The sequence below is a fragment of the Schistocerca piceifrons genome, chromosome 1, assembly GCF_021461385.2.
Source record: "Schistocerca piceifrons isolate TAMUIC-IGC-003096 chromosome 1, iqSchPice1.1, whole genome shotgun sequence".
Taxonomy (NCBI): Eukaryota; Metazoa; Arthropoda; class Insecta; order Orthoptera; family Acrididae; genus Schistocerca; species Schistocerca piceifrons.
The window spans coordinates 227,036,551-227,054,147 of NC_060138.1; the positions used below are offsets into that span (position 1 = coordinate 227,036,551).

The window sequence follows — 17,597 nt, forward strand, 5'->3', positions numbered from 1 at the left end:
GCTTGAGCAGCGAAGATTTTTGTGATGTAAGTGATTTGTGAAAGGTATAGTTTAATGTTAGTCAGGGCCATTCTTTTGTAGGGAATTTTGAAAGTCAGATTGCGTTGCGCTAACAAAATATTGTGTGTCAGTTTAAGGACAGTCGTGTATAAATTGTTCAAAGGGGACGTTTCAAGGTAGCACAAGAGTGGAAAGAAGTACAATATTCTGAAGATACCAGTGTGGGTGAGCCAAAGGGAGGCAGGCCTGAATTTTGTACACCCGCGCGCTTCTGACTACTCAAGAGTGCCGTCCACTCATTATCATTTCGCCATCAGTGCGGAGTGTTGGGAGCGGCGAAGAGCGAATCCCCGCTTCCGCTTCGCCTGCGAGTCGTGTCCGCGGTTTGACTACATGAATCTGCGATTACTGAATAATAAACTGCCGCCCAACGAGTGCAAGCACCGACCGCGAACCGCAGCACGACATCAGTAACGCTGACTGGACACTACAAACAAAGTTACATATGGATTACGACGTGGCTCGATCAGTATCGTCTCGTCCATCACGATCGAGCGCACTTGCATTCCGGAGGATCAGGTCACAAAACTCCATCCACATTTCGGTTTTCAGTGGTATCGTCTGTGGTATATGATTAGCTCGAATAATGAAAGAATTTTTTGTCTGCTGCTGTCTACAATAATGCGAGAACACCCATTGTGATCACTTAGAGACTAAATGAGACGCGTAACTGATAATTGGATTGCCGATGATGTATTGGACTCCGAGGGTTCGTCGGTGTTCATGCTGATGCTAACTTCGATATTAGTAAATACGGCACTGTGCCTCCAAACCCTAATATCCGCGACAATGGACTCTCTTCTAGCAATAACAGGCGGCTGAGGTGACGCTCTCCATCAGAAATTACAGCCACAGGTAATCGTTACCTCTTGCTCCCGTACAGTAGTATCAAACCGTAGGGCGTAATCAATAACAAGCAAGGATGGCTTGGTTCAAATGGCTCTGAGCACTATGGGACTCAACTGCTGAGGTCATTAGTCCCCTAGAACTAACCTAAGGACATCACAAACATCCATGCCCGAGGCAGAATTGGAACCTGCGACCGTAGCGGTCTTGCGGTTCCAGACTGCAGCGCCTTTAACCGCACGGCCACTTCGGCCGGCAACAAGCAAGGATGACTTATTCCACTCTTTGGAAGAGAAAGGCATCACAATGCACTGCATAGTTGATATGGTACAGTCTCGATTCGATACTGCCTAAGATATAATTGTATTTTCGACATCATGTGAGTATTGTTGTGATAAAACAAGTTGTTACATTCTGGAAAGCTCAAGGAGACATATACACCCGCACGCCAATCTATGATGACGTCCATGCTTACTTTAGAAGTGGTTTTGTTGATATGTCCTCTCCTGTGGCGATATCTTTCTCCTGTTGTCTTCACTTTTGTCGGAGGAGCGTCTTCAGCGAAGTCCAAACCCAATATTGCCACTCGGACCGAGTTACCAATTACGATGCTGAATATTGATTACTGCCGAAAGTTAACCTACCATCTCTATACAGAAATCGCCGAGACTTCGGCCCCTTAATCATTCGAAGTCGCTTGAGATCTAAGTTTCTCGCGACTACATCCGTGTATAAAACATTCTCGGTTTACTTGTTACCTCAAATCTGGGTACAATCTCGAGCTTTCTATGAAATCTTCCATCGTCTTCGTAACGAACTTTTGTGACTGCTGTCGTGGTGATCATTGATAGCCCATGGACGGCTAGTGATTGGTCGCATTTGTCATCATTACGTTATGCTGCCAGATATTACGCCCATGTCCGGACTAGTGGTTCCAGGGCTCCTGTAGAAAAGTAAACAATTCAGCGCATTAATATATAGGTACACAACTACATTATTTTGAGCACTGCTCCGCTTCAGCGACGGTTAGATATCACTAAATGAATACATATCAGTCAACCAGTAGAAAAAAGGTGGTTTTATTCAACCGTATACCATTGTTTCGACGAATTTAAACCCGTCTTCTTCAGAAATACACGTAGTTAAAATTTCCCATTGGAAAAACGCCAAATAATGAGACGGTCTGACGATTGTCGAACCAAAATATGTTGTCAGCACGAATTATTGTACACATTATTAAATATACTGGCCCCTACGATCAGGGCTTGAAAAGTAGGAATATTTAAAATCCATAAAGAAAACCAATGAAATAAAATGATCATGTTACGAGCTGCATGCCGGTGGGCCATATTCATGGTAAGAGAAACACACCCAAAAATCGCAGACACTTTCGGCTTGCACCGTACCATGCACATATTCAGCACGAAATCCTTCAATTGGCCTTCGGTGCACTCGACGATATGCGTCATTTGAATATAGGCGCAGAAGTAATTCGTCAGACAACGTTACCTGCCACTAGTCAGCTACTGTCCAAGTTCTATGATTTTAGCCCATCGAAGATCCGCAGCTTTATATGCCTGTATGAGGAATGGCCTCTTGCGAGGCGACCGACTCCGAGTGTCCATTGCATGCAGTTCCCGTAGTTCCCGTCGCAATGTTCTTTCGCTGACGTGTTGGGATGGACCCTCATTCACTGCCTGCAGCAATTCCTGTCGGATTTGGAAGTGATTATCATTTACAAGCGGTGAAAGACGTCTCCAGTCCCTCTCAGTTAGGATCTTCTTCCGATCACCATTCTGACGCCGTGCTACGTGGCCATGTGTTATGCACCACTGCACGTAGACACGCCTAACATTCCGCCGCGAAACACCAACAAATCCAGCAACTTCATACACAGCGTGGCTATGGGCACGGCCAAACACGATTGCCCCTTTTCGTGACTCGGTCACGTCCTAATTTTTTGAGTCATCGTTCTTCTGACTAGTTTAATGCGGTCTGCCACGAATTTTTCTCCTGCGCAAAACTCTTCATCTCAGAGTACCATTTGCAACGTACGTCCTCGATTACTTGTTGTATGTATTCCACTCTCTGTCCTCCTCTACAGTTTTTGCTCCCTCTAGTACCATGGAAATGATTCCCTCATGTCTCAACAGATGTCCTATCATCCTGTCCCTTCTCCATGTCAGTGTTTTCCGCATATTCCCTTCCTCTCTGATTCTGCGCAGGACCTCCTCGTTCCTTAACTTATCATTCCACCTATCAATATTCGTCTGTAGCACCACATCTGTGATTCTCTTCTGCTTCGATTTTTCCACAGTCCATGTTTCACATCCATACAATGCTGTGCTCCAAACGTGCATTCTTAGAAATTTCTTTCTCAAATCAAGGCCTATGTTTGATTCAGGTATATTTATCATGGCCAGAAATGCCCTTTCTGCCAGTACTAGTCTGCTTTTGAAGTTCTCCTTGCTCCGTCCGTCATTGGTTATTTTGCTGCCTAGGTAGCAGAACTCCTTAACTTCATCTACTTCGTGACCATTAATCCTGAAGTTAAATTTCTCGCTGTTCTCATGTCTGCTACTTCTCATTACTTTCGTCTTTCTTCGATTTACCATCAGCCCATATTCTGTACTCATTATACTGATAATTCCATTCAGCATGCCACGTAATTCTTATTCACTTTCATTCGGGATAGCAATGTCATTAGCGAATCGTATCAATGATATTCTTTCACCTTGAATTTTGATTCTACTCCTGAAACTTTCCATCATTGTTTCTTCGAAATACAGTAGGGGCGAAAGAGTACATCCCTGTCTTACACCCTTTTCGATCCGAGCACTTCGTTCTTGGACGTCCGCTGTTTTTATTCCATCGTGGCTCTTGTACTTATTATATATTACCCGTCTCTCCCTGTAGCTTACCCCTATTTTTCTCAGAATTTCGAACATCTTCCACCATTTTATATAGTCGAACGCTTTTTCCAGGTCGACAGATCCTATGAACGCGTCTAAATTTTTCTTTAGTCTTTCTTCCATTATCAGCTGCAAATTCAGAATTGCCTCTCTGGAGCCTTTACCTTTCCTAAACTAAACTGATCGTCATCTAACGTATCCTCAATTTTCTTTTCCATTTTCTTTTCCATTCTTCTGTGTATTACGTTTTGCAGCAAATTGGATGCATGAGCTGTGAAGCTGATTGTGCGATAAATCTCGCACTTGTCAGCTCTTGCAGTCTTCGCAATTGCGTGAATGATATTTTTCCGAAAGTCAGATGGTATGTCGCCACTCATACATTCTACACAGCAACGTGAATAGTCGTTTTGTTTCCACTTCCCCCAATGATTTTAGGAATTTTGATGGGATGTTATCAATCTCCTCTCCCTCATTTGATCATGGTTTCTTCTCAGTTACCTTCTTTGTACCTATGTTTTCCTTTCCAACTTCTGCGACTGCCTTTTTTAGAGATGTCCGTTCCTGGTTCAAATGGCTCTGAGCACTATGGAACTCAACTTCTCAGGTCATTAGTTACCTAGAACTTAGAACTAGTTAAACCTAACTAACCTAAGGACATCACAAACATCCATGCCCGAGGCAGGATTCGAACCTGCGACCGTAGCGGTCTCGCGGTTCCAGACTGCAGCGCCTAGAACCGCACGGCCACTTCGGCCGGCTGTCCATTCCTCTCCAACTGTACTGCCTACTGAACTATTCCTCTTTGTCTTAGAGAATTTCAAGTGTATCTCGTTATTCGCTAGCACTTCCGTATCCCAATTCTTTGCGTATTGATTCTTCCTGACTAATTTCTTACACTTCAGCCTACTCTTCATCACTACTACATTGTAATCTAAGTCTACATCTGCTCCTGGGTACGCCTTGCAATCCAGTAACTGATTTCGGAACCTCTGTCTGACCATCATGTAATCTAACTCAAACCTTCACGTATCACCTGTCCTTTTCCAAGTACACCTCCTTCTTTTGTGTTTTTTGAACAGACAGTTCGTTATCACTAGCTGAAATTTATTACAGAATTCGATTAGTATTTCTCCTCTCCCCTTACTTGTCCCAAGCCCGTATTCTCCTGTAACCTTTTCCTCTACTCCTTTCCTTAAAACTGCATTCCAGTCCCCCAAGACTATTATATTTTCATCACCTTTTACGCACTATATTACCCTTTCAATATCCTCCCATACCTTCTCTCTCTCTTCATCTTCAGCTTGTATCGTCGGCCTGTATACCTGAACTATCGTTGTCAGTGTTGATTTGCTGTCAATTCTGATAAAAGCATCCCTATCACTGAACTGTTCACCGTAACATACTCTCTGTCCTATCTCCCTATTCATAACGAATCCACATCCCGCTATACCATTTTCTGCTGCTGTTGGTATTACCCTATACTCATCAAACCAGAAATCCTTGTCTTCTACCACTTCATTTCATTGACTCCTACCTTATCTAGATCGAGCCTTTGCATTTCCCTTTTCAGATTTTCTACATTCCGTACCACATTCAAGCTTCTGACATTCCTTGCCCCACCTCGCAGAACGTTATCCTTCCGTTGGTTATTCAATCTTTTTCTCATGGTCATCGCCCCTTTGGCAGCCCCCTCCTGGAGATGCGAATGGGGGACTATTCCGGAATCCTTTGCCAATGGAGTGATCATCATGACACTTTTTCTCAGATACAGGCTACATGTCCTGTGAACACACTTTATGTGTCTTTAATGCAGTGCTTTCCATTGCCTTCTTCATCCTCATGTCGTTGGTGATTGCCGATTCTTCCGACTTTAGGGGCAACAGTTACCCACCCCAAGGACAAGAGATTGCCCTGAGCCTCTGTCCGCTCTTCCGCCCTCTTTGACAAGGCCGTTTGCATAATGAGGGTGGCTTCTTACGCCGGAAGTCTTCGGCCACCAATGCTGTTTATTAATCAGACGTTAAGCGGTGGCGGGTTTGGAACCCAGGACCAAGGACGTTTTGATTAATAATCAAAGACGCTACCCCTAGAGCACGGGTTTGCAACGGGTTTACATTTACCCCTGTTTGTGAACAATGTTCGCTTGGAATACAAATGTCTCACTGATCGCTGCTGCCTTATGCTGCCGGCCGGAGTGGTCGAGCGGTTCTAGGCGCTTCAGTCTGGAACCGCGCGACCACTACGATCGCAGGTTCGGATCCTGCCTCGGGCATGGATGTTTGTGATATCCTCAGGTTAGTTAGGTTTCAGTAGTTCTAAGTTCTGGGGTACTGATGACCTCAGCTGTTAAGTCCCATAGTGCTCAGAGCCATTTTTGCTTTATGCTCACGTAGAGGCAGTGCGCTCGCAGTTAAGAATATGACTCGATTGTTGCACCATCTGTAAAGGTTTAACGATTTGTCTATGCGTGTGCATTGGAAAGACTATTTTTTTATCCAGTCACGTTATAATTATTAACCCTCAGACATGTTCCTCCTAGGTTAGAAGCTGAAATCTTGACGGGGCTCTAGCCCCTTTCATGGCCACAGTTATTGGATACGTTTCTGCGTTTAATTATTATCACAGACGTGACCATTTATTTTCAGTAGACTGATATTTTAATAGTAATGACCAAAATACTTTAACCGTAAATCAGACAGTGTTTCAAACAGAACAAAAACGTAAGTATTGCATATGCCATGTCAGACATAATGATTCACATTACAACTTCCAAGAAGTAATGACGATAGCGTAGAGGTGGGAAAACAAGTTTGGTTCCCTGTATATGACATACAGAACTATGAGTTTTGCCGACGGCTGAATATACCGACACATGCGGTACGTATTTACGGTACTGATTATTTCTCTTCATCCCACGATGATTCGTATGACCAAAAATTATGCTTACGTAGCAGACTGCGTTACACGTTATATCACATCCATAAACTGTCGACAACCTTCTTACGTGGAACAATTCAAGACACACACATACACACAAGCATTCCATAGCTATCAAATAATTGTGACCTTGCATTTGTTTCTGTGTTCCAGATGTTCGCACAGAACCTGTACGCTATGAAAATGGACGAGGAGTCTACGGACGGCTCCAACAAATTCACGTGAGTATTGAGTTGCCTGGCTATAATTGGCGGAGTTAGGTGTACATCATTATTCCAGTTGTACTGGGCTGCGGGAGCTGTTGAAATCCGAGACACTTTAGGTTCGCTGTTATTAACTTTGTTACTGCCATGTACATTCACTAACCTGTAGAAGAAATAGACCGCAGAGCTCCACTTAAAATAAACAGCCAGCCAGTATTGATATATTTCACGCTGTAGCTTCAGTGTGACGTCATTCGCAGCTTTTCAGTGTCGTCTTTCGGCTTATTAATAACCGTCATCCTTATCTTTAAGTAATTTTTGTTTGGCTGGGGAGTGAAATACGGATAAAGAAAACAAATTTATTTCAGCAGCACCCAGTGTAGCGAATGTAATGAATTCACTGCCTATACAGTGGGCGAGGCATGTGAAACAGTGCATTCATAATAATGTGTTTACTTTCAATGACACACAAAAATCACTCAAATAAAAGTTGCTGGAGGTGATAGGGCATAAATGCCATGCATCAGTATTCGTAGTTGAATAGATTGAGCAGTACGAAGGTCAGCTTTGTGATTTTTAAATGACACTACATTCTGTTTTGACTCAAAGAAAAAAAGTGATTCTGGATGTGAAAAATTGATATTAGTATTTTGTAGGTCTGACACGAAATAGACGATTAAAAAAACATTTCAAATTGTGGTGCTTCTCTTGTCCTTACTTGTTGGAAGGCGAGCCACACCAACGTTTATGCCACTGTAGTCGTTGGTATAAAGGACCCTTGGTTAGTTATACTTCACCAGTCAGTTACACTTCACCATGTTGAAGGATTTGAATAAGATTCATTGCGAGCACTGACAGCGTTATTCAAGTTCATTACGAGATATGCTTCAGTTCGTTTACAGAAGGCTACATTCGTAGTAAAGATTTGCTTAGTGAAATCTTCGTATAGGTCCCAGATCTTTATTTCTAGGTTTGCAAGACATTTTTAACAAATGAATGTTGTGTAGACTTGATTTTAATTTATGGAGGTACTTCATCAAAGCACACTAATAACTGTAGAAATGTTAATAATGTATCAACATTTGGAGCAGTTCTTACGAGTGCTGCAATAATTCAATGAGACTTTGACATGACACAAAGAAATGTTCTGTGTATTCTTCAGTAATCATGTCTCACTATATAAAGATTTATACACACTGAATTCGAGTAGCAGTGCTGTCAATGAGTTCCGCAGAAAGTGCATACTCGTATTATTGAGAACGTATTGTGAATGGATTTCGGTGCACCTCACAACAGTCGGGATCTGTACGTCACCCCCCCCCCTCCCCCCACGATTTACAATCCACAACTGGTCAAGAATCTGTTACTTATTTTCTCTGAGTATGGCATAAACGTTGTGATAGGCACCATTCAGTCCGCCACAAGAGCAACAGAAGAATCTCAACGTTTAATGATTTGTTTCTGTTCATTCCCCAGGCAGATCCTTTCACCTCCAGGAACTTTTATCCGAAGCACTAAAAGGTCTCTGTTATTCCTTCATAATGTATGTGTTATATATATTTTAATTTCTTAATTTTGTCCAAAAACTGGCTTCGTTAATAAGACATGCTTTTTTGTTTCATATTCGTGCTATGTGTCCTGTGGTCGTCATGCATCTGTGGCGCTTGCGTATGGAGCTTTATTATGCTCGAGTAACGTCTGTTTCTAATTTCAATGATGATTAAATACACATCTCTAGTTGCACCAATGGTTTATTTCACCATTATATTCGAGTCAGTGTTGTTGCTCAAAATTTGAAGTCTTGTCCTCATGGTAACGTTGTAGTTGCTTTAAAGAAATCTACGTTAAGTTCAGGGAACTTTCGAATCCTGCCCCGTGACGTAGACAGACGCATCGGTTCAGTATCAATTTTAAGAATCCCAGAGTATGTAATGGATATTGACAAACGATAAGTATATTCAGAGCTATTTGTCGTGAATTCTCGAAACTACTTCGCCATTTGCCACTATTCCATTTCGCGATAGAAAATGACAAATGACCCCGCATCTAAAAGTTTCCAACAGCATTGTACCCCCAACTCGCGACAGGCTTTCTAGTCTTACAAGCAACGTAAAAACCAATAATGTGGATAAAGAAAATATTCGCAAGCTTCTGAATTTTACCAGCCTGAGAGCAAAATAATATGTATAAACCTCAAAAATCTGTACTCTCTTAGTACATGGGCGTCCGTAGAAATTTATCCAGGAGGGCGTAAGATTCCTATATTGCCATAACTGACCCCGTGAGTTTGACAACTTGTAGGGCCATAAGAAATAACTTTGACAGGAATCTCTCAGAAGTTGTATCTTACTATATTGATCTTCTCAGAGTTTTTTAACTAGATTGTTTTGATGTAGAAATGATAAACACGTTTCATTAGTAGATACATTTTCTGTGTTATTAATACGAATATAGATATTCACAAGAAATGTTTTTATTCACATATCAGTAATGTCCAGTTACTAAAAAAAACCGAACGACCGAGAGCAACAAAAACCTAGGAAAAATGCCAAATTAATTCTTCTCAAACGGTAGAAACAGAATTAAGCTTTTTGAAAAAAGTATAGCATTTACCACCGGTAAAGCGAAATTTGCCTTTTGTGAGAGTCAGAGCAAAAGAAATGCACAATGTTCTCTTGTAAACATCCAATTAATTATTTTCCATACCTCTGATATTTTTACAGTATGTTGATACATGCTTGAGAGACAAAATGCCATCCCTCCAGACTGTTTCCGACCGTTTCAACTGCCTTACGCGACCGTGGAACTAAGGGCTGTACACATGCGCGAGAGAAGGTAGGACCAGCACGTTTGAAGCACTATTTAGTAACCCTTACAAGGGACACATCATCTTCAGATCTCGTCCCACGAAGGGATTCCTTCAGTTTACCGAAGAGCTGGTAATAACACTGTGGTAAACGAAGTAATAACACTAGGTAATGGCACAGTGCCTGGTGAGGACTGTAGGGTGAGTGCTGCAGTGGCGTTCTCGCAAGCTTTGTGATCTCGGTGGTGGTTTTCTCACTGCCATGTGGCCCCGCGTTATCATGCAACAGCAAAACATTTGCTGTTTTGCCAGTGTTGACAGTTCATTCACTTTTACGCGTTTGTCAGCCAAAATCAGATTGTGAATTCGCTTCACATTGCCTCTAGCCGGTGCAGTGCTCGATCTGCCATTGCGCAGTAGGTCCCGAGAATTGGCGTCCCCAGTTTCAACAGACTAACCGTACGGCGATCAACAGCGCAATCCACATACACCTTCTTCAACCTCTTGTGAATGTTTTTCACTGTGTCTTTCTCATAACACAGGAACTCTACAACAGCACGTGGCTTCAGAGAAAAATCAAGTGCTGCTACTGATTATTGGTTTCAGGAGACTTAACACCTAGGATCATCAGTCTCTTTTTCAACCTCTCCCTTCCCCACCCCCAGAGCGGAATCAATGTACCCTTTCCGTCTGCGTCTATAGTAAGTTCTACGTGCAAGTGTGAGAAAGTTCCATAAATGTTTGCGTAAATTGTATATGAGGCAGATCGTGGATACCAGTGCGGTATTCACCTGTTGGGGTGTGGGATACCGCCTAAAACCAAATCCAAGCCTTCGTCGGTAATCTTCTGGGGACTTTAACGTTGTGCATTTCTTTTGGACAGGCGCCACATAAAATTTATAACCTCATATTCCAGGAAGGGACAAAAGATTTATTTTGCTCCCTTTTCTTCCGCTCTCCACTTTCCCAGCCTCCTTGCGGACGCCTATGACTCTCACTTAAGTACAGTATGTCCATAATTAACATTCCAGTTTAAAAAGGCTGTAGAAATAGAAACACTGTTCACAATGGCGTCAAATTTAAACAACATATTACTGACTCAGGGAGAAATATCATGGCACAAAAAAAATTAACGAAAATTTGGTCAATATACAGCGTCAGAATATGCACGCCAACGTACGCCCAACATGACCGTCTCGGTGAAAGATTACGAGCTGCTGGCAAAGCTCTTTTTACAAGAAAGGCGACTGTGCGTCAGTAGCTCTGCAGAAGTCCTGGACACCCAAGGTATGGAATAAGGCACCGTTCCCGTGCCTGCTAAGGGCCAGGAGAAACTTGTTACAAAATCCGACAAAAAGATAGATTCTTTTGAAGTGCAATGTGGCAGAGGAAAGAAAGCAGTTGATCAATCATCTGTCGAAGATGTGGCATGTGGCCATAGCATTGCCGGGAGAGAGGGGAGGGGTGGGGGAGATCGGCCGATCGTGTGATGGTGTGCAAACACGCAGTGCACGGGGAATTGCCCGAACGCTGGACATGCCTGCAAGCATGGTGCATAAGATCCTACAAAACTTGATGCATTGCTATCCGCACAAAATCACTCATGTTCAGGAGTTGCTTCCTGCTGATCTGCCAGCAAGACCAACGTTCGCTCAGTAATTTCTAGCTCAAACGGAAATGGACAATGAACAGCCATGAAACATTCTGTGGACAGACGAAGCCCATATCCATTGACATGTCAACATACAGAATTGCAGAATATGGGCAAGGGAAAATCCTCAGGCGCATCAGCCGGAACCACTTCATTCTGCAAAGCTGACCATGTGATGCGGGTTGACGCATCTTTTGCCGTAGGGCCGTTATTTTTCGAGGAGATAAGTCCTGCGGGTCCTTTTACCTGTACCGTCTCTAGTAAACGCTATGATAGTTGTTTGAATACCAACGCCATACCGACCCTACAACAGCGTGGATTTGTGGGTAGGGTCATTTTTACGCAAGACAGCGGTGCTCCGCACATTGCACAGGCAACAAAGCAGTTGCAGCAGAGACGTTTCGGAAATAACAGATTTATCAGCCGTCATTTCCCTACAACCTGGCCGTCCAGTTAACGTGACCTTTAATCATACGACTCCTGGCTGTGAGGTTATCTGAAAGATGTGTTCAGTGTCCCAATTACGAACGTAGCTGAACTGAAGGCACGCAATGCGCAATGCATTCTGAACGTGACGCCGGAGACACTCGGATATGTTGTGAAACATGCTGTTTCTCGATTTCCACTTGCTGCCGAAAGCGCTAAACACCCTGTTGAACATGTCCCGCGCCAGTCTCACAACAGTTAAAAACCGATGTCATTTTAAATTGAACGTAAAGTCACAATAGCGGAAACTTTTTTTGAGGTTAACGGTTCGGTCTATTTTAGACCATCTTCATGCTCAGATCAGTTAGCGTTCGTGGAGTTGTAGCGCCTGCTCCGTTCATTATGGTATGTCTGAAGATGGTCTTAGACAGACCGAAACCACTAATCTAAAAAAAAAAAAAAAGTTTCTTGCAGTTATGACTGTTTACGTTCATTTTGTCCGCCTCGTTAGCTGAATGGTCAGGATTACGGACTTCCGTGCTAAGGGGCCCGGGTTCGATTCCCGGCTGGGTCGGGGATTTTCTCCGCTCAGGGACTGGGTGTTGTGTTGTCTTCATCATCATTTCATCCCCATCCGGCGCGCAGGTAGCCCAATGTGGCGTCGAATGTAATAAGACCTGCACCAAAGCGGCCGGACCTGTCCGGTAAGGGACCTCCCAGCCAATGGCGCTAAACGCTCATTTCCATTTCCACTTTCATGTTAAAGTAAAAAAAGAAAAAGAGAAACGCTGTTCTCTAAGAGAAATGGTCTCAAAAATTACCGGTGCTATTTTGCTTTTTATGCTGTTTCTGGCCTCAGGACGAATAAAAAACCGATTTTTCCCCATCCCATGTTGTACGACCTTCCCTTGATGGATGTTGTGTACATAGTTCCGCGTAGTCAGCGCGTACACAACTTTCCCAATAGAGCGCGCCCCGCTAAGCACAACAGCGCAGGCGCAGCGTTCGTCCGTCTCCGCACTACGAGATGGTGCTGTCTTAGAGACGGACCAAATTCTGCTTCCGCCGATCCGCGTATTAATATGTAACGCAGCCAATGAGATTGCTGCTAACGTAGAACCTTTCCTCCTCGCGTATCAGACTCGCGCAGTGATACCTGAACGCGCGAGTTATTATAACGAGTGTACAGACCTCCGATTAGTCAGTCTGCATTTGTCTGTACCAGTCTATAGTCAAGTTTCAGTCCGCGCCTAATAAGATTATCATATTCCTGTACATAGCCATGAAGAGAAATGTATAGACACTTTGTCAAGTATCAGAGATATGTGAGAATAAGACCAAAGGAACTTCAGATTGTCAACTGTAAACAGCATCCAGAATCAAGTTACGTAATATCTATGACTTTTATTATTTTAATAAATGTGTGTGAAAATTAATCAAGAGCTGTTTAAAGTTGGTCACCGTCAATCTGCTACTCTAAGCGTGCAAGTGGCATTTCTGTCGTCTGACCTAACGGCAGAAGATAAACACGCCACGATAAGACCACGAGACATATTGCTGACACTCGCCTACTCCGTTAGAGCGACAAGTCAAATAATCTGATGGTGTGTGTACCGAAGGTCTTACAGTACGCACACCACAGATGCGTCAACCTAAAACAGTGCCACAACTGTTGACTGACGAACTTGTGCAGTCATGCATATAGAACGTTACTGATGGTGTAATGTGCAACTGAAACCACAGGCCTCGTAACGCCCTTCATCTGTCATTTGTAGCCAAACCCAATAAGACGCTTACAGTGCCATCAATTGGTAAAATTTTTATTCCATGACGTTTCTCCCTGCATCAATAATATGCTGTTCAAATATGACTTCATTCTGAGCAGTGGTTCTCTTTCTACAGCGTTTTGGAGCTGAAACATTAGAAATGGAAACGGCATGCAGTGTAGGTAGTAGGTACTGGCTCTAAGACCAGTTACCACGCAGAGTACTGACTAGTATCCGTTGCAGGGAACACCACCTGTCATCTTTCGAGAGTAAGATCGATTCCCTTTGCGTGGCTCTTTTCTGTTAGGGAAGGCAGGGAATACTTTACGATTTTGCTGGAGATTGCTGCCATAAATAACGAGCGAGTAGCTCGTCTAGGTAATGGGGCTCCCGCCGCAGGCTGGGAAGGGGGCTGTCAGGGTAGTGACGTGTGGCGGTAGTGCGCCGACCGCTGATCGCTTTCTGATGCCGCAGCATGGCGAGCTCCAAGTCGTTCATCAAGGCCAACAGTCAGACGGAGCTGGCCGGCCTACAGGTGGACCGCAAGCTGGACCGCCTGGACTCTCTGCGCGGCTCCGTCAGCGACATCATGTCCGAGGACACGTTCGGCCCGCTCAGCAACGTCAGGTAAGCGCTTCCGCCTGCTGCCTGTGCCGCACGCCTGCTGTGTGTTTAGCTTACTGTGTACCTGTCTGAACCTCAACTCTGGCAGAAAGGTGTAAGTTCCAATGCTTTCAGAAATTTGGCGATGAGTGGGTCCACAGCCCCTTTGAAATTTTTAAATGAAATCATTCCGCTTTAGGCTGTTAAAACATTTTTTATTGCGATTACAATTTCGAGATATGTCATTTTCAAAGCAGTCTCAAAGCAGTCAGTCGTCAAATAACGTACATGTAAATGTGAAATTAACAAACGTTGAAAGAAAAAATTTCAAATCTACTTACGTGGGGAAATACACTGAAAAGCCAAAGAAACTGGTACACGTGCCTAATAAGGGCACGCAGAAGTGCGCAATACGACGTGGCATGGGCTTGACTAATGTCTGAAGTAGTGCTGGAGGGAATTGACTCAATGAATCCCGCAGGGCTGTTGATAAAACCGTAAGAGTACGAGGCGGTGGAGATATCTTCTGAGCAGCACGTTGAAAGGCATTCCCGATATGCTCAATAATGTTCATGTATGGTGACTTTGGGGGACAGCGGAAGTGTTTAAACTCAGAAGAGTGCTTCTGCAGAAATTCTGGATGTGTGGGGTATCGCAATGTCCTGCTGGAACTGTCCAAGTCCGTCGGGATGCACAATGGACATGAATGGATGCAGGTGATCAGACAGGATGGTGTGGCCAAGCGGTTCTAGGCGCTTCACTCCGGAACCGCACAGGTGCTACGGTCGCAGGTTCGAATCCTGCCTCGGGCATGGATGTGTGTGATGTCCTTAGGTTAGTTACGTTTAAGTAGTTCTGAGTCTGGGGGACTGATGACCTCAGATCTTAAGTTCCATAGTGCTTAGAGCCATTTGAACCATTCGAAGACAGGGTGGTTACGTACATGTCACCTTTCAGAGGCGTATCTAGACGTATCAGGGGTCCTATATCAATCCAACGGCGCACGCCTTACACTATTAAAGAGCCTCCAGCAGATGGAACAGCCTCCTACTGACATGCAGGGTTCATGATGTGGTCTACCATACCCGTACACATTCCATCTGCTCGATACAATTTGAAACGAGACTCTTCTGACCAGGCAACATGTTTCCAGTCATCAAGAGTCCAATGTCGGCGCAGACAGACCCAGGAGAGGACTAAATCTTTGTGTTGATCAAGGGTCCACGAGTGAGCCTTCGGCTCCGAAAGCCCATATCGGTGATGTTTCGTTGAGTGATTCGTACGCTGACACTTGTTGATGGCCCAGCATTGGAATCTGCAGCAATTTGCGAAAGGGTTGCACTTTTGTTGAGTTGAACGATTCTCTTGAGCGTTCGTTGGTTCTTTTAGCGAATTCCTGATTTTCACGACACACTGATGAAATGGTCGTACGGGAAAATCCCCACTTCACCGCTACTTCGGATATGCTGCATCCCATCGCTCTAGCGCCGACTATAACATCACGTTCAAACTCACTTAGATCTGGATAATCTTCCGTTGTAGCAGCAGTAACCGATCTAACAACTGCGCCAGACACTCGCTTTATATAGGCGTTGCCGACCGAAGCGCCGTATTCTGCCTGTTTACATATATCTGTATTTGAAGACACATGCCTATACCAGTTTCTTTGACGCTTCAGTGTAATACAAGTACTAATAAAGCTGTGATATGCTGTGTAGGAGCAGTTGGCACGTAGTGGTGTGACTTTATCTGCTGTTCCACATACCACTCGTGTTAGAAAGCTGGTGAAATAATTATATAAACACTTAAATTAAACTTTAAATCTCGTATATTAGGCATGGTAAATGGATCACAAAAGGGCAGAGATAACATAAAAAGAGTGTGAGCTATGGAGTCAAAGTGCTAATAAGTGAAACCCCTATTTTACGTTTCCATGCGGTCCAGACGTGAAAAACGCAAAATTGATGAAAATGCAAAACTGAGGAAAATGTTATAACCCCCCCCCCCCCCCCCAAATATGAGCAAAAATTGTCTCCAGTACTTTGTATAAAATCTGTCTAAGTGAAGGAAATAAAATGTACATTGCAATGTTTATACAATAAGTTGTGCTAATGGATTTCCTCAGTTGTTAAAAAAAATCACAGATATGTAACAGCAAGTAAAAACTCATCAAAAAATTGAAATTGGTATCTGGGTACAAGGTAATCGAGCTGTTTTCCGACATGATACGACTACAAATTATACGTTCAAAACACGTGTTTTAGGGAGATCATCCTTTGCACTCTCCAGAAGGAAGCAAAAATTGATGATCATGTTGAATTAAACCAAAAACATCACAGCAGCTAAGTGGCTAAACCAGAAACATAAATGCGGACATGTAATTAATGACACTCTTTGTCACCACTGGTGTTTTGTTTAATTCCTTTCTTATGGGCCGCACTTCATATGCTCACCACCGTTTAAGTGTTCTTTTAGGCTTGATGGGATCTGATAAAATGAATTTTCTTCCCCAATTGACGTTACCAACTTATTAGAAGTCGGTTCGGTAAATTTCTCTCCACTGTGTAAAACGTAAATTTGAAAGGAATCTCAGGTGCTAGTTTCGCTTTATGCCCTCTATCACTGGCGCCAATCTTTAGATCTACAGTGTGTGTGGTACAAAGTACATACGTCAGTAGTGTATGTAGGGAGAAACCTCCCTTGTGAATGACTCTATCTGTTAGTGAAAAACGTATCAAAATCCCTAAAGCACATTCTCAGCTTAGCTTCCACACACAAAAAAAGAAAAAAAGCGGCAGGGGACACTTTAATTCATCGTAGTTCAGCCAAGTTGCACAAAATGTTTATAAATTATACATACAAATCTTCCTCATGAAACAGGCTGTTAGTGCAACCGTATCAAAATTCCTATATTAGTTCCGAGATTAGCCTTCACATACCAACAGAAAAACGCGGCAGGGGACTTTAATTCATCACAGTTCAGCTATTTTCCACGAAATGTTTACAATTTATATGCGTAAATCTACCTTGTGAATCAGTCTATTAGTGAAACCACAACAAAATCTGTGCAGTACTTTCTGAGATTGGACTTCAGATAGATAGAAAAACGCGCCAGTGGACTTTAATTAAGTAATATATATGTAAATATATTTTACCAATATGTTTGAATACATGAATACAGGCCTATAATTTCAGAATGGGTATTTTCTCTGCATTTTGACTGTGACGCATTCCCCTGCATATGAATTACACCGTAGTAGATAAACACGGTCCAGTCACATTACTGTGAGCATCGCCTATGTTCGACGTCAACGTGTAATAACCAGTCAGCCGTCAGGTGCCAGCAACAAGAGTGGAGGGTATGTAAAACGTGTCTGGGGGACACGC

General features: G+C 43.4%; 1 protein-coding gene across 1 annotated transcript in view; it reads left to right on the top strand.

The window, feature by feature from the left end:
* The window catches only part of LOC124790129 (nitric oxide synthase, salivary gland-like), a 705,692-nt gene that overhangs the window by 616,984 nt on the left and 71,111 nt on the right, over positions 1 to 17,597 (top strand). The window contains 2 exon segments of the mRNA XM_047257705.1: positions 6,909 to 6,976; positions 14,082 to 14,234. Coding sequence (XP_047113661.1) covers positions 6,909 to 6,976; positions 14,082 to 14,234 — 221 coding nt within the window.